The 22,107-nt window shown below is 36.5% G+C and overlaps 2 protein-coding genes across 8 annotated transcripts in view; both read right to left on the bottom strand.

The window, feature by feature from the left end:
• The window catches only part of sdk1b (sidekick cell adhesion molecule 1b), a 456,411-nt gene extending 441,307 nt beyond the window's left edge, over nt 1–15,104 (bottom strand). For 2 of the 4 annotated variants that reach the window (XM_087235712.1, XM_087235709.1), the window contains exons 1-2: nt 14,886–15,083; nt 14,350–14,592 (exon numbers count right to left, since the gene is read on the bottom strand). The gene's annotated coding sequence lies outside the window, so the exon portion shown is untranslated. Of the gene's footprint in view, nt 1–14,349; nt 14,593–14,885 lie in introns of all 4 variants that reach the window. The other 2 variants (XM_087235710.1, XM_087235716.1) reach the window with 2 other exon arrangements.
• Nucleotides 15,105–17,474: 2,370 nt separating this feature from the next.
• chst12b.6 (carbohydrate sulfotransferase 12b, tandem duplicate 6) lies at nt 17,475–21,449 on the bottom strand. Of its 4 annotated transcripts, none has more exons than XR_015475981.1 (3): nt 21,238–21,449; nt 18,672–20,225; nt 17,475–18,355 (listed from the first exon to the last, which is right to left on the bottom strand). XR_015475981.1 is itself a non-coding variant. In XM_087236528.1 (2 exons), exon 2 carries the CDS (start codon nt 20,138–20,140, stop codon nt 19,109–19,111), a length of 1,032 nt encoding a protein of 343 aa, XP_087092654.1. In that variant the 5' UTR covers nt 20,141–20,225; nt 21,238–21,449; the 3' UTR covers nt 17,475–19,108. The 4 variants fall into 4 exon arrangements, 1 of the variants encoding a protein (XP_087092654.1); XR_015475980.1 differs by having other exon boundaries at nt 18,126–18,355; nt 18,656–20,225; XR_015475979.1 differs by having other exon boundaries at nt 18,126–18,355; nt 18,650–20,225.
• Nucleotides 21,450–22,107: the final 658 nt, after the last annotated feature.

The raw sequence follows: 22,107 nt of genomic DNA on the forward strand, positions 1-22,107 counted from the left end.
GTCACGCACGAGAATGGCTTGTCCTTTTTTACCAAACAATATAGCTTAAATTCACTGACCTTCGACATGTACTGTAACTAGATTAATGGGATTATAATTATTTCTAAAAACTATTGTTTAGTATTGCTTGAATTCTAAATGTTGTCTCAACCTCTAATACGATCAATAAAAAAGGCAGACACACAAGTGCACTTTTAAGTCTATTAAAACTGATCAATGTGTATAAAAGTTTATAAAGATTTTATAAAGGTCACATAACATTACTTCAACATTTTAGAATTAGAAGGTTCTATCTGACATTTTTGTCAAAATTAAGTTATTGACATTCTTATTAAATGACAACTTATTCACATTATGGGATGTTTTTTATAAGTTGTTTAATTTAAGACTTTTTATTTAAAAAACAAAATGTTTCACACATACTGTTTGCTATGGAATGCAAAAACTTTGAAGCTCAATCTCTCAAAATCATTCAGAACGCAGATAGAACCTTAGAATTCCAAGGTGATGACTTATTTTATTAAATATTAAGTACTTTAAATGTAAAATTACACATTAACTTGAGCGGCTGTTTTCCCCACGCTAATTGTCTCTGTTTCACTGATGCAGTGGTTGCTTCTTTTTAAATATATACGCTCATATTTGCTATAACTTTGCATGAGCAGATCAAGTTCAGCTGGAGAAAGAAATGGTGGTCTCTTTTTTCAGATGTTGCCATGGTCACTCGTAATATCTGCGCTCCATTTATAATGCCTTTTTATAGTCATGGTGTGTGTGCTTCACTCTGAGTCAGTCTACTTAAAGTTGATTGACCCAACTCAGATCAGCTATTCTGAAGCCGAAAACGAGTTTTTAATTTCTCTGTAAATCAACTCAGAGTTCAAGTTTGAACTCTGAGTTGTTTGAACCTCCTTACTGAAACCGGTATGGCAACAGAAATCTAACGTCAAATTGGTAACATTCACACAACGTCGCACTGTAACATCCTTAGATGTTGATATTTAGTTGATTTTAGGTTGTGTTGGAAAGTGACCAAAATCTAACGTTGAGCGGACATCGTAAACAAACATCATATTGACCTTAAATATATTTTATGACATTTATTTGTCAGGTATTGCAACAAAAATCCAACTTCAGATAGACATTAAAGTGGTAACGTCCACACAACGTCAAGCTGTAACATCCTTAGACGCCGATATTTAGTTGTTTTTAGGTTGTGACCAAAACTATTGGACACAAACATCTGCCTGATGCTGGGTTCTGACCTCAATCCAATTTTTATTTCCACCTAAAATGCAATGTCCCACAACGTTTGGATACAACATCACTCTGACATAGAGCTGCGCGATTCTGGCTAAAATAAAAAAATTAAAAAATAAATAAATAAAATAAAAAAATGTAAAATTTTTTTGCTTAAAATAAAGATTACGATTTTCTCACAATTCTATAGATGTAAAATAAAGCTTAACACGAGTTGGCAATTATTATTGTTTTTTTCCTCAAACTTATGGTAAAACAACAATAATAATGTGTAGGTCTACTGGTGTCTATTAATAATTCTATTCTACTTCTAATAATTCTGATGTTGAATTATGTTTGAGATATATCCCTATGCTTGCAATCTGTCATTGAGAACATTATTAGACCATTTACTTCACTAGTAAAATCAACATTATATAGGCTAGAGTAGTTATACTGACACTGTAAACATTTATTTTAGTGTTCGCTTTGAAAAAAAAAAACAGATCAAATGCTTGTCGTGATCATAACTCTAAAATGCGATAGAATTATTTAAATGATTTTTGGTTAAAACCTTTTGGTTTCATTTTCACTGCTAAGTGCTCTTCATACTTCGCGCGTGGCTCTCAAACAATCACATTGTGCCACAAACTCAATATTATTTACAACTTTATTACCTGTTACTCACAGCATATCCAGGTTCTGTTCACAAAAGGAGACGCGCACGTCTATCATTATGGCATGCGCCTGCACATTCAGCAGCTAACGTCACGTGTGATTTCCCGGCCGGGAATACATCACTATATGAAGACAAAAATGACATTTTTAGGTGAATTACACCTTATAAAAACAATATGTGACTCTTTTAACATCATTTGGAGGTGTCCATGTTGCTGAGCAACGTTTGTGAAACAATGAAAAGGCTCGTGCAGCAGCCTTTGCTTCTCTCCTGAACTTGAAAATATGATTGACATATCATAGAAATGCTGGATTAAGATCGAGTAGGGGTCGAATCGAGAACGCGATGTTTTTACGATTAACTGTGCAGCTCTACTCTGACATCATGTTGATGTCCTGTGACTGCCGGGTATACTCTTTAATCCATAAATGTGTACTATATCTTAATGCATCATATCAGATTAAAAATTATTAAACTTGAAGCAAAAAGTTAAAGGTATCTCAGGCCTGTCTTGATAACGAAATTAAAAAGCTGAAACCATTTCAACAATAACTGGCTTTTCATGATAAAATAAACAAGAATTGCCATTTAAAGTTTGTACAGGCTTTTTCTTCTCAGTTTGAACTTCGCCAGATCATCTTAACCACGTCTACATGCCTAATTGCAAAGTGCCTGCATGTCTTTGACTGATTAATATTTTAAATGTATGCAATAGAAATTAATTATTTAAAACACAGATCACAACAAAGCCTGCTAATGCAGACTGACTGATACAGGCAGACGTTTCCTGTGATTTCCACTGTGAGCGTGAACACACACACACAAACATAGAAACAGACGTGCACAAACAAGTGTGTGAAGAAGGAAGAAAGGGTGACTGTAAATGGAGCAGCTTCTCACTGTGACAGAACGCAAATATCTCGCCTGCGGAGTCCTCTGAGCTACCTGAACATCACCTGACATTACACTCCCAAACTACACGCAGAACTGCAGAAAAACACAAGAGTTTGCGTCAACAATGAAGCTTTCAAAGCGAGCAGGGCTTGCGTTTCCTAAAATATGTATTTCCCTTGAGCACATTATATCATTCCCCGAATTTGCATGTGGTTCTATTATACTGCTTTTGCAAGATGTTATTTAAGTCACGGATATGCCTGTGTCTGTGAGGTTTCAGATCAAAATGCATCACAGATCAATTATTATACCATGATGTAAATGCCTGTTTAGGGTTGAAAATGCAATGTTTTCCTGTGTGTGGATTTTAATGCAAATGAGCTGCTTATTATTGAAAGCTTTACAGCTTGTGGCTTGGTTATTATGACAGTAACATCAACAGCACTAACACTACTTAACCAGGGGTCCGATCTTCGTACCTTGCTTAAATGATCTAAGATGATTAGGAAAATCCTGGATCTTCTAATCTTGATAACTGATCTCTGGCTAATTTGGTTCTTCAAACAAGTTTGCGAATCAGACTAAAATGTCTGGAGAAACTGATCTGAGATCGTTGCATGTGTTGTAAAGGACAGATCTATAGATCCTCAAAATCATGATGAGCAATGCAACGATTGGATGATGGCACATCAGCGTAAAGACATCATCTGATTAATATTCAATTATCCATGTGACCAAAATTACAGAGAATTCTCAGAAAACGGTTTGTTAAATATAACACGCAATAACTTCACATTTGTTGTGAGCTGGAGGCTTTACACTTTCATGTGTCAAGAGTATTCATCATGTATTTCAATGCATATCAATGTATTGTACATTTAGAGAAGGTTTTCTTTATTTTATTATCTTAGGCCTTTATTTTTTTAATCGTCATAAGGAATAATTACAAATTAATTTTGCATCAAAAAAGCATAATGATATCAATAAACGTGTCTGCAACTTTTGCAAAACAACAAATCACCGGCATATCAGCCATCAAAACACGTGCAGGACTGCATAAATTATTCCTTTTTTTTTTATTAAGTCAAATACTGGGCATGTACATTTACACACATTTTCTTTTTGAACCACCAGGTAGTAAAAAAACATACATATTTACTATTTTCCCAAGTGTATATGACTACTGTAAGAAAATATCAGCATTGGGTACATACTTTCAGTATTATTTTTGCTTGAACTGACTGGATCTAATCCAGTTTATGTGAAATAAACCTGCTCAGGTTTGAGCTACCAGATTTGTTGCTATGACAACAAGTCTCACATGAGTTTTGAAGAACTAAACGATCCTGGATTGTGTCAAATCCTCAAAATCCAAATCAAGCTAATTGAGTAATCCAGTAATCCATTTCCGGTAGCTAAACATGCAAGTCAGTCTTTGTATATATGAGTGGTTAAAGGGGATGACCTCGTGCTTTGCCTTAGAAAAGATAACCTATTTTTTGAAAAACAAAATTCATATATTTTGCTCTATTTGAAAATAACTGTTTGGAGAATATAGATCAGAGGTTCCTAAAGTAGGCCCTGTGGCCCAAAGTTGGCTCATGGTAACCTTTGGCCCGCAATCCCATTTGAAAAAAGGAGAAGAATGATGGGGAGTTGCTTGGGGTGGATGTCTTTGAAAAAAAAAGCATCATTTTGAATTTAATGTAAACTTTAGTTTCTTTGTTTTATTGAGGAGCTACAAAAAAGTCGACTAAATTTAAATGTTGCGAAAAAAATCTGACTTTTAAAATGTAAATACTATCAGTTGACGGGTGCAAAAGACAACAGCGAGCAAATCAAGGCGAAGGCAGGAGCAGCTCGACTAGTGTATTCAGTATTGAGCTCTATTGTGTTATAAATGAAATTGTTTATGTTTTTACTATAATAGGTCCTTATAAAATGTTTAAAATGATACTGCATCAGCTAATTATGTGTTTTAAAGCAACATTTTCTATTTATTTTTAAATATTAGCAAATAAATAAGGGAAGTACCCATGACAAATGTCATACAATTTGGTACATTTAGCTTTGGCTCACAGCCCTCAGTTAAGTTTGGATTTTGGCCCTTCAAAAGAAAAAAGTTTGGGCACCCCTGGTATAGATGGTGACACTTTTGTTGATCTGATGGACATTGAAAATATATAGATTTAACAAATATGTTAAATATGACAACAGAGAGTCAGGACCTAGGTTTAACGTCTCATCTGAAAGATGGCACTCACTGAACAGTATAGAGTTCCCTACACTATACTGGGGCGTTAGGACCCACACAGATTGCAGGTTCAGAGCCCCCTGCTTGTCTCCCTAATGCCACTTTCGGCGGCAACCTGCTTTCCTATGTGGTCTCTCTTTCAGGTGACCAGGCACAGCCCTTAGCTTCAGTGGGCGACCATGTGACAGTTGAAGAGACCTAGCTGCCGGCTAGGGAAATAAATTAACACAAAAAAACTGAAAATATGTTGAAAACCTGTCCTTTAGATTTTTTTTCATTTATTTGCTCTGGAACTGCCATTTCTGGAGCAAATAATGTATGCCGCAGAGATATATTCCCCTTCCACAGTCCTCAGTAAACATTTTACCATGCATTTGAATCATTCAAACCTTTCTATAGTGGCACAGACGCCATGGAAAATATGGGATTGAGGAAAAAGCTTCTAATTTTAACACTATCTTTCTAAGGCGCTTGTTTCTAAGAGATGCACTTTGCACCTCAGCAGTGGCAGAGCTGTAATCATGCCCTGCTGTGTGTCACCCTTGGGTCGCGCCAAGCTGAGACCTGACCTGCACTCTGCCAATGAAAGCATGTCTCCACAGTCATCAAGCATACCAGAACATGATGAAAATGTCACGCAGAAAACAGGAGAGATGCATAATAATCATATGAAAGGCATGTTTAAAAATACATAACTCGTGTTCACTAGAGTTTGTGTGTGTGAGAGACCTGGAGCTGTTTAAAAGACGTACTGAGAACACATGAGCGAACAGTAACTAGCACATGGAGTGAGAGAATCGCATGCAGAATGGTTCATAAAAAGCACTCATACATGCTAATTAGCCTGAAAGCTTTTTCATTAGCCGAGCTCTTGTCTAAAATGTAATAAAGCAGTGAATGAAGAGATAAAAATACTCCCTGTACTCTAATGTTCCTCCGACTGTATTGATATTCTAATCATTTGATTGAAGCACATCAGGCTTGTGGGAAAGAAATATTAGTACAGTTTGTTTGTTGTTTAGCATGTGGCGATAATAGGAAACATCTGGCCTGGAATATTATTCAGAGCAACTTGATGAATATGTTTTTAGGATTTGAAACATTAGGGTTTGTGAATGGAGAAGAGGGATCACCAAGGTTGCATTTTTTTTTAATAAAGTCAGAATTCTTTATTTTATTTAGTTTAAAATAACTGATTTCATTATTAAAATTAAAAGTAATTTATTTCTGTGAATTGTCAACATTATTACTTAAGTCTTTAGTGTCACGCAATCTTGATTTAAATCAAGATTTATATTATTATTAGTTTAGTTATAATAATAATAATAATAATAATAATAATAATAATAATAATAATATGGAAACTGAGATATTACCAATCAAACATACCATTTTTTAAAATGTGTTTATTTTTTTGTTTATTTACAAATAAATAAATGGATAGCGGTGTCACCTCACAGTAAGAAGGTCACTGGTTTGAGCCTTGGCTGGGTCAGTTGGGATTTCTGTGTGGAGTTTGCATGTTCTCTCCGTGTTCGTGTGTGTTTGCTCTGGGTGCTTTGATTTCATCCACAAGTCCAAAGACACACACTATAGGTGAATTGGGTAGGCTAAATTGTCTGTACTGTATGTGTGTGAATGAGAGTGTATGGGTGTTTCCCAGTGATGGGTTGCAGCTGGAAGGGCATTCCGCTGTGGCAACCCCGGATTAAGCCAAAAAGAAAATGAATGAAATGTTATTTTGAAAATGTTAATAAAAAATCCTGAAAAAGTAAAAGCCCTGTTTTTAAAAAATTATAATAATAATAATAATAATAATAATAATAATAATAATGAACCATCAAAATATTGACCACCAACAATAATTTATCTTAACAAAATAGCAATTAAGCATTTTAGACTACTACCTAATGGATTGTGTGAAACCAAGTAATTATGCTGTAACCAGACAGTAATGATGCAGGAATTAGAAATTTATTACATAACAAAAAGATATTTGCACAAAAAATATATATATTTTTTTTGTGGAAAAACAATGTTCAACTATATTATACTGTTGTTGATGCATTTATGAAATAAATGTTAATTGTATATGAATGAACTACAATAAACTTTACAATAAAAAACTAAGCATAAACACCAAAAATATCAAAGTCTTCCGTTGCATAATTCAAGAATTTTATTGATAAATAAAATCCCATGGCTGAGTTTCCCAAGTTCCAGAAACCCCAAGTTTTGTATTCGTCTGCCACTATAACCACATCAGTGGATATATTGCTCCATCCACTGACTAAACTACAGTACTGCAAGTTGAAACTCTGAAATATCAGATGTGTATTTTCATTAGGAAAGTTTTAACTCTAAAAATTTAAGGATGAATTTAAGTTAAGAATTATCAAATCAACTCGACTTCAAAATTATTATTTTTCTATTTTATATTATTAATTTTATTTATTATTATTCATTCATTCATTCATTTTCTTGTCGGCTTAGTCCCTTTAATAATCTAGGGTCGCCACAACGGAATAAACTGCCAACTTATCCAGCATTTTTTTACGCAGCGGATGCCCTTCCAGCCGCAACCCATCTCTGGGAAACATCCACACACACACACCGAACACACACACACACACACACACACACAATTTAGCCCACCCAATATACCTGTACCGCATGTCTTTGGACTGTGGGGGAAACCGGAGCACCCGGAGGAAACCCACACGAACGCAGGGAGAACATGCAAACTTCACACAGAAATGCCAACTGAGCCGAGGATTGAACCAGCGACCCAGCAACCTTCTTGTGAGGCAACAGCGCTATCTACTGCGCCACTGCTTCGCCCTATTTATTATTATATTGTCTATATTTCACATAAACTATTTTAATGAGACAAGAACAAACATTTGTCAGAACTTGCTGATCATACCATTAGTTACAGAGCAGACTGAACATTACATACAAGTGTGTTAAATCAGGAAAGTCCTTACCCGAGGTGGAGGAGTTCAAGTATCTTGGGTTTTGTTCACAAGTGAGGGAAGTTTAAAACATGAGACTGACAGGCGGATAGGTACAGCGGCAGCATTAATGGATTGATGTATCTGTAAAGAAGGAGCTGAGCCGAAAGGCAAAGCTCTCGATTTACTGGTCAATCTATGTTCCTACTCTCACCTATGGTCATGAGCTTTAGGTCATGCGGAGTTTCCTTAGCTGGGTGGTAGGGCGCACCCTTATAGATAGAGTTAGGACCTCTGTCACTCAGGAGTAGAGCCGCTGCTCCTCCACATCGAGAGAAGTCAGCTGAGGTGGCTTCGGCATCTGTTTCGGATGCCTCCTGGACCCCTACCTAAGGAGGTGTTTTAGGCATGCCCCACCTGAAGGAGGTCTCGAGGAAGACCCAGGACACGCTGGATGGACTAGGTGGGGCTGGAAGTGTCTGGGAAGAGGGAAGTCTGGGGTTCTCTCCTAAGACTGCTGCTGAATTAATTAATTTATATATTCATTCATTCATTCATTAAATCAACTAAACCATGCAGAATAAATGTGAACCTGTTAAACTTTAAAATTATAATCAAAATAATCTAAAATCATACTGTTTGTGCAAATGTCCCCTCTGTCCACTCCCATTTGCAGTTTAAAGACCTCAACGAAAAATATAGACTTGAAACAAAAGAAGAAAACAAAGTGCTAAAATGAAAATGATATTTTCAGATGACAGTAAAAACAACAAACTTCAACAAAAAAAAAATAACTCAAGAAAATTTTTCAAATTATTGTTGAAGTCTATAAAAAGAATAATTTATTTTACTTTGGCTTAGTCTCTTTTTCAGAGGTCGCTACAACGGAATGTATCGCTAACTTATCTAACATACGTTTTACACAGCGGATGCCTTTCCAGCTGCAACCCAGAACTGGGAAACTCACATTCACACACACACTCATACACTTCGGCCAATTTAGCTTATTCAACTCACCTATGGCACATGTCTTTGGACTGGGTAAGCTAAACTGTCTGTAGTGTATGTGTGTGCATGAGAGCATATGGGTGTTTCCCAGTGATGGGTTGCAGCTGGAAGGGCATCCACTGCATAAAACATATGCTGGGTAAGTTGGCGGTTCATTCCGCTGTGGTGACCCCTGATTATTAAAGGGACTAAGCCGAAAAGAAAATGAATGAATAGCTACTTAAAGTTTCTCTTCATTCTTGGATTAGAAGTAATAAGAGGTTGGTAAAACCTTTGCAGAAATACACTGCTAAAAATATTGTGATGCAAATTATAATGAAAATGTCAATGTGTGTGTTTCCCAGAGATGGGTTGCGGCTGGAAGGGCATCCGCTGTGTAAAAACGTGCTGGATAAGTTGGCAGTTCATTCTGCTGTGGCGACCCTGGATTAATAAAGGGACTAAGCTGAAAAGAAAATGAATGAATGAATGTTAATGTGTGCTGAGCTCTTTCAAAATAAACAGTGATGTCTGCGAGAAGTTAAAACATCGGATCATATTAACATGTTTGCAAAAACTCAACAGATCACCAGCAACACAAGATAATATTAATCACACTGATGCTTTTTATATGTGATATGCTTATTTAAGCTGCATGACACATTGACAGGGTGAGGCAGTGGCGCAGTAGGTAGTGCTGTCGCCTCACAGCAAGAAGGTCATTGGTTAGAACCTCGGCTCAGTTGCCGTTTCTGTGTGGAGTTTGCATGTTCTCCCTGCCTTCGCGTGGGTTTCCTCCGGTTGCTCCAGTTTCCCCCACAGTCCAAAGACATGCGGTACAGGTGAATTGTGTAGGCTAGATTGTACGTAGTGTATGAGTGTGTGTGTGTGAATGTTTCCCAGAGATGGGTTGTGGCTGGAAGGACATCTGCTGCGTAAAAACTTGCTGGATAAGTTTGCAGTTCATTCCGCTGTAGTGACCCCGGATTAATAAAGGGACTAAGCCGACATATTGAATATATGAATGAGATGAATAAATGACACATTGACACAACTGTACAATAGGGCCTTTTCAGCATCTTGTTATACACGTTTTAAGAGTTGCTCTGTGATAACATCACATAATTTAGATTGCCTTGACAGTTAAAACATCTTCCTTCTCATAACTATGAACAAACTTTTATTGACAGCTTATGAAGTCAGAGAAGAAGATGAAAGAAGTCTTTTTTTAAGTTTTGGTGCAATCTGTATACAAATCTTTATATTTAAATGTAACAAATTAACCCAACATTGGATTTGTCCTTATTTGACCCAACATTTGGTTAAACAGACCCATACAATTTAGACAGTTGGAATTATTACTGGAGTTGGTGTAATTGTGTAAAGAGCCCCTATTATGGGTTTTTGAAAATGATGCAGTGTGTAACAGCTCTAAGTGAACCAAAATATCCAGCTTATGCCTGTTTCACAATGCAAGCTGAGCATGAGCATTGGGTGCGCAGAATGTATGAACAGAAGCAGCGCGCAGGCTTTTTCCTTTCACACTGAATGAGTCTGCACCGCGAAGCTCATCAGCAGCTGCTGCTGCACAGATCAATCTATCTCTATCTAGTTACCCATCTATCTATAAATCCACTTTTTTATCTTTTAATCTGCACCAAGGCCCGAGGCAACTTCCTCCTATGCGGCTTCCTTAACCGGTTTCTCTTTATTTTACAAATTATATAGATCCTGAAGAACTGTATGCTTCTCACGCTCTGAGGAGTGTCATTCATGTCTTTTCATGTGCACTCGGTCAGAAGACAATCGCCTGTGATATCGTGTCATTTTGCTTTTTGATTATCAGAATGATTTAGGCCTATAGGTAAAATACAATATGGTTATAATGGTATGTATACATGATCAAGCTAGTGTGCAACTTAAAGAAAAATACTAAAACTGTATTAAATCTGGTTTTGTAGTTCAGGCCCATAAAAATTTGCTGTTGTTTTTAATCCTTTACGTTCATTTGATTGAATATATAAAAATCAGTTGATATTATCTGTGCTTTTATTGGGTAAAATTGCTACTTTTTTTACTGTCATTTAATGTGTTTGGTCATTCACTGTCACTTTGATTAAGCGCGAGCAGAGCGGCAAAAATAGACCCAGTGTTGAAACTATTTTGGCACTGCTGCCTCAGCGATGCTGACACTTTGCACTGACGCGCTGCTTCTGCATACGATATGAAAGCTCTAATCTGGTAACAAGGACGCCAAAAAACACGTTCTGCTCACACTTGCGGTGTGAAACGGGTTTTTCCTTGGCCATTTGTTAAAGGAAGGATCAGAAAAGAATACTGATGTATGGAACTGTCAGAGCTTGACAGGAACTTTACAGTACACAGTTCATGGACCAGTTTCTTCCTCCATTTCACAAGTGTAGGTGTGTAAGATTAAAATGGTTGCCTCCTTGTTTTCTCTAGCTTGCAAATTATGCATTTAATTGTATTTTGCTACTTGTAAAGGCTTGTACTGTATCTGGTTAACTCTTTGTATTCTCATATTGCATCTAAAACCAAGCATTAAAAACGCGACATGCCACTTTGTTTACACATTTAAGCGCGTTTGTGAGCTCGCCAACGTCAGCTGTTCCTACATAAATGCAGCAGTAAGGTTTCAAAATAATTCAGCTGTTGCCATTGTGTGGATTAATACTGAATGAGTGTCATTGTTATGAAAAGAGCAATATGCTGGTTTTAAACTGCATTGCTTTAATGCACTCCTGCATTGGACTCACACATACACTCTGCACTTTGACTACTTCAACAATGTTAATAAGCAATGGTGGACAATTCTCTCGGTCTCACGTTGAATGCGGTCAACCAATCGCATTGGTCTTCGGACCAATCAGCGCAGTTTAGCAACACACTAAGAAAGGGTTTGGGAACAAATGATTCGCGAACGAATCATATGTGATAATCAGGTAAAAATAAATGCATATTATAAGACAATGAAAGTGTTTTTTGACCTTGCATGCAGATCAGCCTGCTGATGAAGACCCCCCAAACCCAAATAAGACCTTTTTTAATGCATAACAGGGGCTCTTTGAATGTTTATAATGGACATTTTATTGGCTTTAATATACACTCTATTTGCCTTGGCTCTATTTTTGGCTAAAACCATTAATAATGTACTGTTTTAAATTGTTAAAATTGTGATTTAAAAATGTGTGTAAAATTGTTTTAAACGTTAATTGTAGTTGAATGTTTGCTTTTTGTTTAAACTACTTAGTTAAAATTAAACAATTATTTTTGTGACAACTTTTTTTTATGTTTAATTCTCTTAAATTTGTAATAATAATAATAATGTTAAATTAATTTTCCAGAGATGGGTTGCGGCTGGAAGGGCATCCGCTGGGTAAAAAATGTGCTGGATAAGTTGGCGGTTCATTCCGCTGTGGCGACCCCAGATTAATACTGACAAGCTGACTAAGCTGACAAGAAAATGAATGAATGTTAACTTAATTCCACCCTTGTCCCAACACAAACGCAAATGATTTCTCTATCAGTTTGAATATGCTTATCCGACTCTCCAAATAACCATTCTATGGATGGAGATTTCATAAGTCCCCAATTAACATTATAGTATAACAACATAATATAACAATAGCTGAAACAAATAGCTTAACATGCATGCTAACATACAGTATTACAGGAAGAATGTGACTTATGAGGATATATGGAGGCTCTTAAATCATGAGAGGATGATAATGCACAAATTTTCTTTAAGAGATAGGGTTAGGTGTAATGTTGGAATAGGGCGATAGAAAAAGGTTTGTACAGTATAAAAATACAATACGGAAAGTAAATTTCACTTTACAAACTTAGGTGTGTGTGTGCGCGTGTCTGTTTGCATTGACTGCATTGTGATGAGCTGATATTTGTGGATATGTGCTGTGTTGTCTCGATGGATCTCATGCGAGTAACAGGTTTTGTCGCCTTTGCACCAGTAGGCAATATGACAGAGATGTTGTAAAAATAGAAAACAAGAGGTTAAAAATAAAACTACTTGAAAGCCTCTATTTCAAGAATTTTGCAAGAATTACACAAGAATACGGCAATGAATTTTTCATTAAAACGTATGTTTACATTTACATAATGTTTTTAGAAATCCATCCCACAGGAGAAGCATTTAGGCAAGACCTGCACAAAGTTTACTTACCAAGCATTTTACTTGGCAAACATTTAAGGCAGATGGGCTACAGCAGCAGAAGATCACACCGGGTGCCACTCCTGTCAGCTAAGAACAGGAAACCGAGGCTACAATTCGCACAGGCTCACCAAAATTGGACAAAAGAAGATTGAAAAATTGTTGCCTGATCTGATGAGTCTCAATTTCTGCTGCAACATTCGGATGGAAGGGTCAGAATTTGGCATCAACAACATGAAAAAAAATAGATTCATCCTGCTTTGTAGTTCAGGCTGGTGGTGATGTAATGGTGTGGGGGATATTTTCTTGGCACACTTTGCGCCCATTAGTACCAGTTGAGCATTGATTTATGACCACAGTCTACCCATCTTCTGACGGCTACTTCCAGCAGGATAACGCACCATGTCATAAAGCGTAAATCATCTCAGACTGGTTTCTTGAACATGACAATGAGTTCATTGTACTCAAGTGGTCTCCACAGTCACCAGATCTCAATCCAATAGAGCACCTTTGGGATGTGGTGAAAACGGAGATTTGCATCATGGATGTGCAGCCGACAAATCTGCAGCAACTATGTGATGCTATCATGTCAGTATGGACCAAAATCCCTCAGGAATATTTCCAGTACTAGTAAGGTGTACCTAATAAAGTGACCAGTGAGTGTACAGTATGTCAATATACAAAAAAAAATAAATACAAAAAAAGTGACATCAAAATTTTCTTCAGCTGATCTCTTCTGATTTAGAAATTAGGCAGCATGTAAATAATACAGCTTCCTTCTGTAAGCAAACTTTGCAGTTTAAAGTGAACACTACGGTATTTGCTATTTTGATGCGTCACATTTTCCATTTGACCCCAGTGCATTCTTCTATGATTAATATTTAATTATCAAAAGTAAATCATCGACACTGGGAGTCATCTGGGTTTCATAAAAGACTTTGAATAAAAGGACTGGGTTTCTTCAGGACCTGCTTCACAATGATTTTGGCAATAGGATATCATGTTTATAATAATACAAAATCTAAAATGTTGACCTGGAGAGCCAAAACATTATGAAAAACACTGGTGACTTGGCGAGCCATAACATTATGAGCAACACCCTAATAATTAATAAACTAGTCAGTCCACTGCATGCTCCCAAAATAGCACTGACCTGCTGAGGCATGAGCTCCTGTGTATCCAAGATGTTCCAATAGTATCTGGATGCAGCCTTTATGATGCAAGCTGAGATTGCATCACTCAGCGATGCAATGTCAGACACAATGCACTCAATGGAGTGACTTCACTGTGACGGGTAGGGTTAGGCGCATTAAAAAGCATTGGATGCAGCTCAGATTGCACTGCAGGACTGCATCCAGACCCCTCTCAGATGTTCTGGAACCAGATTCTTCGAGTCCTGTGAAGAGGTGATAGATGTAAAGTTGATTTTATATTTGCACATTCATAATTAAACAGTGACAACTTGTGAAATGGTGCCTATATTATACTTTGAATACTCGGTCTGAAATTGCATGTAGTATGACTTCCAAACAAAATCAGCACTATTTATTTGACTGTAAACAATGTTGATCTTTAATAGGCATTTGCTGCTAAATTTATTTCCCTATTGGAATGTGCAAGGAATGCTTCTCTAAATACTTACATTAATAAGAATAAAGTCTGAATGTGTGAATATAAAACCAACCTTACCTCAATGGAGAAGTGGAGGTTAAGGTCCAGCACATCCCACAGGTCAAGCCAAGACTCTAAACTGTTCAAAACACTCTTTAAACCTTTCCTGAACACATTCTGCACTGTGACAGGTTGAATTACAATGCTGAAAGAGGCCACTTCCAATGTCATGAACATCTGGTTGGCCATGTAACAGAAAGACTGGTCCTCCAAATCTGTTTCTGGAAGCGCACCAACAGTAGACATTCTCAAACTCTTCCTAATTAAGCACACCTGAATCAACTCATTAATCATCAGGTCATTACAAGCATGTGCAAAATCTAAAATGAATGGGTCAGATCAGTGAGACATCTTTGGGTTCATCGTTTATTACTTTGGGTTTTCTAGTACAAATATCTAAAAATACTTAAATAAAAAGCATTTCTAGACAAGCCGAAGATAGTGTGTGGTTTTCAGGAAAAAAAGAAGTCAAAAGGTCTTAGCTTTAAAATATTAGCCACTATTTTGCTACTTTTAAGGAATGTAATTTTCACTTATTTCAGAAAACAGTATTAAATATGTATATTATTATTGCATATTTTTTTCTTAATTGAATTGTTTTTAGATATTTGGGTAAGAAACAAGAAGTAGAAGCAAAAGAAAATATTTTTTTCCCTATAGACTTCCATTCGTACGCATGCGAATGCATCAGACTCGAAATTTCGGAAATTTCGCTGCGCTGCAAAGTTCAAGCTTGGTGAACTCTGACCTGCGAAATCGCATCACTTGACTGCGTTAGACCAATTGAAGATCAAAACATGACCTCTCTGTACAGAAATTTTAAATATGGAACAATCGCTTACTTTTTTAAATGTCTAATCATCTTGTTTTATCCTGCCTTTTTTCACAGCGCCATACTACAGAATTTTGCAAGCTCAAACTCTAGTGGGACCGCAGCTTAAAGCTTTGATCACACTAGAGTTTGAGCTGCGAAAAGGGGCAGGATAAAACAAGATGATTAGACATTTAAAAAAGCTAGCGATTGCTCGATGTTAGGCCAGTTGGCATTTCTGGTTGGAGTTTGCATGTTCTCCAAAGTCCAAAAACATGTGGTAAGCTAAAATTGTCTGCAGTGTGTGTGTGTGTGAATGAGAGCGTATGGGTGTTCCCCAATGATGGGTTGCAGCTGTAAGGGCATCGGCTGCGTAAAACTGCTGGATAAGTTGGCGGTTCATTTCGCTGTGATGACCCCCGATTAATAAAGGGACTAAGCCGAAACGAAAATGAATGAATAAATGATTGCATTTAAAGGCGGCATGGTGACTTAGTAATTAGCACTATCATCTCACAGCAAGAAGGTCGCTGGTTTGAGTCCCAGCTAGGCCAGTTGGCATTTCTGTGTGGAGTTTGCATGTTCTCCCCTTGTTCATGTGCTTCCCAGTACTGGGTTGTGGCTGAAAGGGCATCCACTGCATAAAACGAATGCAGGAATATCTGGCGTTTCATTCCTCTGTGGCTACTGCTGATACACAAGGGACTAAGCTGAATAAAAATAATGAATGAATGAATGAATGAATGAATGAATGAATGAATGAATGAATGAATGAATGAATGAATGAATGCGGTATCTGAAATATGAGCATTAAAAAGTAAAGAAAAAGTTTTTAAAAACAGCATTTGGGCCTAATCCATATTCAAAACTGAATTGTGCAAACAAATGCCCTCAAATATACTTACAGAAAAAATGTTTTAAAAGTTATCGATATAAAACCTAAAAATGAAAACAAAACAAAAAAGCAATCATGATAAAGTGCAGTAAAACCAGTAAAGAATGTACAGTCAAAAACAGGAAACAGGAAACTACATTTTAGAAAAGATAAAAATCTGAACTCAACATGTATTTAAACAACTTTGCATATTAAAGTATCTCAACCCAAGCATATCTTCATTGTATGAAGTTCCCATGAAACGGAAGTTAACATTGTCGTTTTTCCCCTATACCGTGATGCACTCTCTACTTGAAACGGTCTTGAAATTAGAAAAAATGTAGGATGAAGTATGGTTTCACTTTTTGGGAACGATTGGATTGTTGAAAGACGAGTGTTGCTAACAAAATAAACGAAGATATAGCAATGGATGAATTTAGAGCAGAAACGAAACTTGCACTGATATGCCCTGAGGAAATTCAAAGTGACCAGGAAGTGAAGAAAGTTTGTTTCGAGGGGGAGGGAATGTTAGTATTTGATTAAAGTTTATGAGGGCAAATTAAGTTTTAAAAAATTATAAATTGCACAGAATCATTTACAAGAACTTCTATATACAAAATAATGAGTAAATTCTGGTTTCATGGTGATTTTAATGAACAAGACATGGCAGCATGACAAGACTTTTCGTTTTGTTTTTTCAGTTGGTGACAGTTAAATGCTTGAAATGCCATAGTACTTACTACTCTCAACTTTGCAGCTGTTCAAACACAGCAGAGAACCTACATTTAAAATGACTTTAGTAATTTACTCGGCAAGCAATGAGTTGGTGGACCACTGGCATTTTTTGGGTGACACAAATTCAGCGGATTAATATGAGTTGACTGCTGTTGGAGCACCAGCGGCAAGCTGACCATTCTAAAAATTCTGTCTGGTACACCGGCAGCCCCCTTTAGGCAGGTGGGACCCAAATGGGTCTGACATGAATTACCCAGTTACCCAGTTAAGACCCACATAAGACCCTTACAGATCCCAGTTAAAACCCATCTGGGCATCCATGGCTGGCCCCCATGTAAATCCCGGGTGCAAGCCCATTTTAAACCCTTTAAGCAGGTGGGGCCCGACTGGGTCTTTCATGTATTGCCCGGTTAAGACCCACATAAGACCTTTACAGATGCTAGTTAAAACCCATTTGGGCATCCACGGCTGGCCCCCATGTGGATCCCGGGTGCAAACCCACTTTAAACCCCTTTGGGCAGGTGGGGCCCAAATGGGTTTGGCATGAATTGCCCAGTTAGGACCCATGCAGTACCCTTACAGGTCCCACTTTTAGTATGTCTGGGCTTCCACGGTTGGCCCCAATGTGGATCCCGGGTGCAAGCCCATAATGGGGCCCACATTTGATCCCCATGAAGCCCTCATCTGGCCCCACATGTCATTGCTGGCTGGGTAATTAATGATATTCATCTATGTGAAGACACTGATTATGTTAATGATTTCTTACAATAGTTGTCAACATTGATTGGAAACAGATAAATATCAATATGCAACACTTCATTTGTCTGAAATTGTTTTTAAAGTTTTTTTAATATACAACTTAATGTCATTTTCAATTTTACACCAATGCACGTGTGATTTAGAAAGAATAGCTACAAAAAATATTAGATGCAGCTTACTGGTATGTGGTGCTATGGTAAGCTAATTTTATAACAGGCCTACAGGCAACTCATGTAATCCTCGCGGGCTACCTGGTCACCATGTTGGTGACCCCTGGCTTATAAGATACTGGTGCTTTTTCATTAGATACTAGTGCTTATTCATTAGATACAGTGCCTATTCTTTAGATGCTAGTGCTTTTTAAAAATATGCTAATGCTTAGTATCTCAAAATAAGTACTAGTATTTATTTAATAAGTAATAGTACCTAATGAATAAGTAGTATCTAATACATAAGTACTAGTATCTATTGAATGAGTACTAGTATAACAAAAATAACTAGTGTCTAATGAGTAAGCACTAGTATATTTTTATGAAGCACTAGTATCTAAAGAATAGGCACTTGTGTCTAAAGAATAGGCACTAGTATCTAATGAATAAGCACTAATACTTAATGGAAAAGATACTAGTATCAAAAAAATAAGCACTAGTAACATGAAAATACGGGTTATACATTAAATGTCAAAACAGATTGCCATACAAGTACAATAGGTTGACAAGTACAAAGACAATCACATCAAAGAAAAAAATCAATAAATAAATAAGAAACTTCTCGGAAATCAGTTACTTTTAGATTTTTTTATAAGCGAACTAAATGTCAACAGTAGAAAAGAAAAAAAAATAAAGGACAAAAACACCAACGCTTCACCCCAAGATATAACCAGTTGACAATGTTTTGGTAAATGCACAGCTTTACGGAAGGTTAATTTAAGCTCAGCTTGTTTCATTTAAAGGTGCAGTCTTAACAGCATTTATCAAATATTGTTTATAAATCACATGTGGCCTTGAAGGTAAATCCAGAAAGAGCAACCGGTGACCCTCTCTTTTAGCAAGCAATAACTTGTCACTCATTCAGAAGTGTCTCAGGTTTATCATATCCAAATAACTTAAAGTCGGTTTCATAAAGACTGTACAGCTTTCTCCTGTCTGCTACTGAAATGTTAGCAAACCATTCTTTCTCCCAGTCTACCGCAGTCCTGTTCTCATATCCTGGAGGAAAGTGAATATGTTTATCCAGTCCAAGAATCTTCAGCAAATGTTCTGTGTCCTCATCAAGAGTTTCTAGCTTCCCAATAAAGTCATAGTCAATTTGACATGGATGACAAAGTCTGTGCATTTGCTGCCAATGCTCATTGAATGGCTCCTCCTTCTCAGTCTTTGGATCTAGCAGATACTGAATAAAGTGAATGAAGGATGGTCTGATACCTGCTCTGAAGGCCTCTTGAGCCGAATCAGGGGGCTGAGAAATATTAGCATAACGCTGAAGCATTGTGGAGCCATAATGGGTGTAGAAGTACTCATCTGGCTTCATAAGCTTGTCTCGATAAGCAGAAATAAGGCGCACAAAAGGATCCCGCACAAAGAGGAACTTAGTGTAGTTCTTCAGCTTGTGATGCATCAGAGGACGAGCGTATCGGCCATGACGCATCCATAACTTGCTAAATGTCTTATGCACTGTAGAATTATGGATTATCTCTAATGGTATGTCAAGAAGATCCAGATATGGAGCTCCATCAGGTGCCTTCAGGTTCTGGCTGAGGGCAAACATGACTCGTTTCCAGTTAGTACAAGCTACCTTGGGTACATAACAGTAAATCACACGGTGATGATCGTCCACAATGAGATGGTGCAGAGCTTTGTTGGGAATCTGGTCAAATGTGAATGATTTCTGTCTGTAATTCAAGCTTCTATTGGCTGAGCAAAGCTCTTTTATTAGATGCTTACGATGTGCTTGACGCAGTTTAAACTGTGCAAGATGTTTTGATGAAGCCCTGTGGTTAGGCCCAACTCTCACCTCATCCCAGAAAACTACAATAAAAAACATTGTGATGAATACTGCTCCCAAAAGTAAACAACGCTGATGGAGCTTCTGCATTCTGATTCTTGACAATAGTCTACACCAGATTCTTAGAACTTGTGGTAAATATTATTTATCTCAGGAAAGAATCCAGTTGACAAATCTGCAGGAAAAAAAGTTTAATGAAAAATAAGAACAAGTTTGCTGAAGTCTCAATTTACCATTAACATAATCCATAAACATGCTTGTACATGTACGCTTTAGGATGATCATGAACCAATTAGTTTGGTTTGTTTAATGTTTAACAAGCTGAGCCAATTTGTTTATTACTATTATTAATCTGGAGATGTCTAAATAGAAAGGCAATTTCCACATAAAAAAAACTAAAGTAATTGTTTTTTTCTCAGTGGCTTTGGTTCATTTCTCACAACACTGTTTACATTTGCACAACAGTTAATGCATTTCTCAAAACAAATAGTCATTTGTGCACATCACAGTAGCAGTTCCTCATTCCTTACCACAAATTGCAAATGCTTTTGGACATGCATCAATTGCTTTCATACAACTCTGCTGTTTTATAACATTATCATTTGCTTATGTCATGTCAGTCAAAATTAACTAAGCTTGTGAATGCTAAATAGTCATTCCATATAAAACTAATAGTCTTCATTTTATTATTTGAGTCATTACATACAAAAATGGTGAACTAGGTGTCAAAATCTGTCAAATATAAAATGGTCGGTCCTGTATATAGATAGACGATAGATAAATGGAATCTATAAGAACCACAACAGATTCAATCACTTTAATATGCTATAATATTTTCATGTAGGGTGGGTTATATCATAGCCAAAACGATATGACAGCATTTTATAAAAAGCATTAAGGATTGCTGTGGAATTAAAGAGAAGGTGGTTTCAGGGGGGAAAAAAAGTTGAAAATCTGTCTGCTTCACACTGCTGTACGTATGCTCTTTACTTGATTAAGCGTATTTATTTACATACATTACAAACTCATGATACACGATGATTCACGAACTTGTTTAAAGACTTGCACTTGATGATACACATTATAATTGTATATATATATAAAATGTATAGTTTTTATAGTTCAAATATTTTAGGTTTAAACAATTTTTAATTAAAGGCTTATGGTTTAGCCGAAATTTAACTCACCTACACCAGTAGAAATAGAATATATCCACTCCTCGTTGGTTTAATGTAGTTTGTGTTTCCTCTACAAAAGCGTCCTGTCTGTCGAGCAATGCTGTGTGTGTGTGAATATAGGCGCCTGTGTACTTTGCCTCGGGCAAACCTGAGTTAACTGATGCTTTTGCATAGCATAAGATTAAAACAACAGTCATATCTTTTTATAGTCTTGTTGTTCTATAAAGTAATACATTACTTGTGATTATATAATGTACACAAAATTCTTATTATTTTTCATAATTTGTAAAATTATTATTATTATTATTATTATTATTATTTTAATAATATTATTTGTTATTATTATTATTATTATTATTATTATTATTATTATTATTACTATTAGGCCATAAGTTGGAGTTTTAAATGGGCAGATGAGCTACAAATTGACAAGAGCTGGTATGTATAACAATGTACAATACAACATAACTTAAAATATAAGAAACCAAAAAAAGTCTAGCTTGTGTTAATATTCCATATAAATGAAGAGAGAGAAATACAAATCAACAATTAGACCAGTAAAGATCCAGTGTGGAGCTTTAGCAAACTCTCTGACCTTCAAATGAATTCCCATTTAATACACATACTAATAAAACATGGTAATTCAACAGACTGTCATCTTTTACTAACACATATAGGCTCACATATTTTAGAATTTTATAAACCAGAATAAAATCTGTTTTTGTGAAATTAGGCTACATAAAGCACACCAGCACCTAAACTAAAACATTATTCATAGACTGATTAAAATGCTAAGTCAATCTTATCCAGCAGGTGGCGCCTAATGAACAGCAGGATTGATTGCGCTGCCTTGGTTACAGTTACAGCAGTAAACAAAGA

This window comes from Danio rerio, chromosome 1, assembly GCF_052040795.2.
Source record: "Danio rerio strain M-AB ecotype USA chromosome 1, GRCz13ab, whole genome shotgun sequence".
Lineage (NCBI taxonomy): Eukaryota > Metazoa > Chordata > Actinopteri > Cypriniformes > Danionidae > Danio > Danio rerio.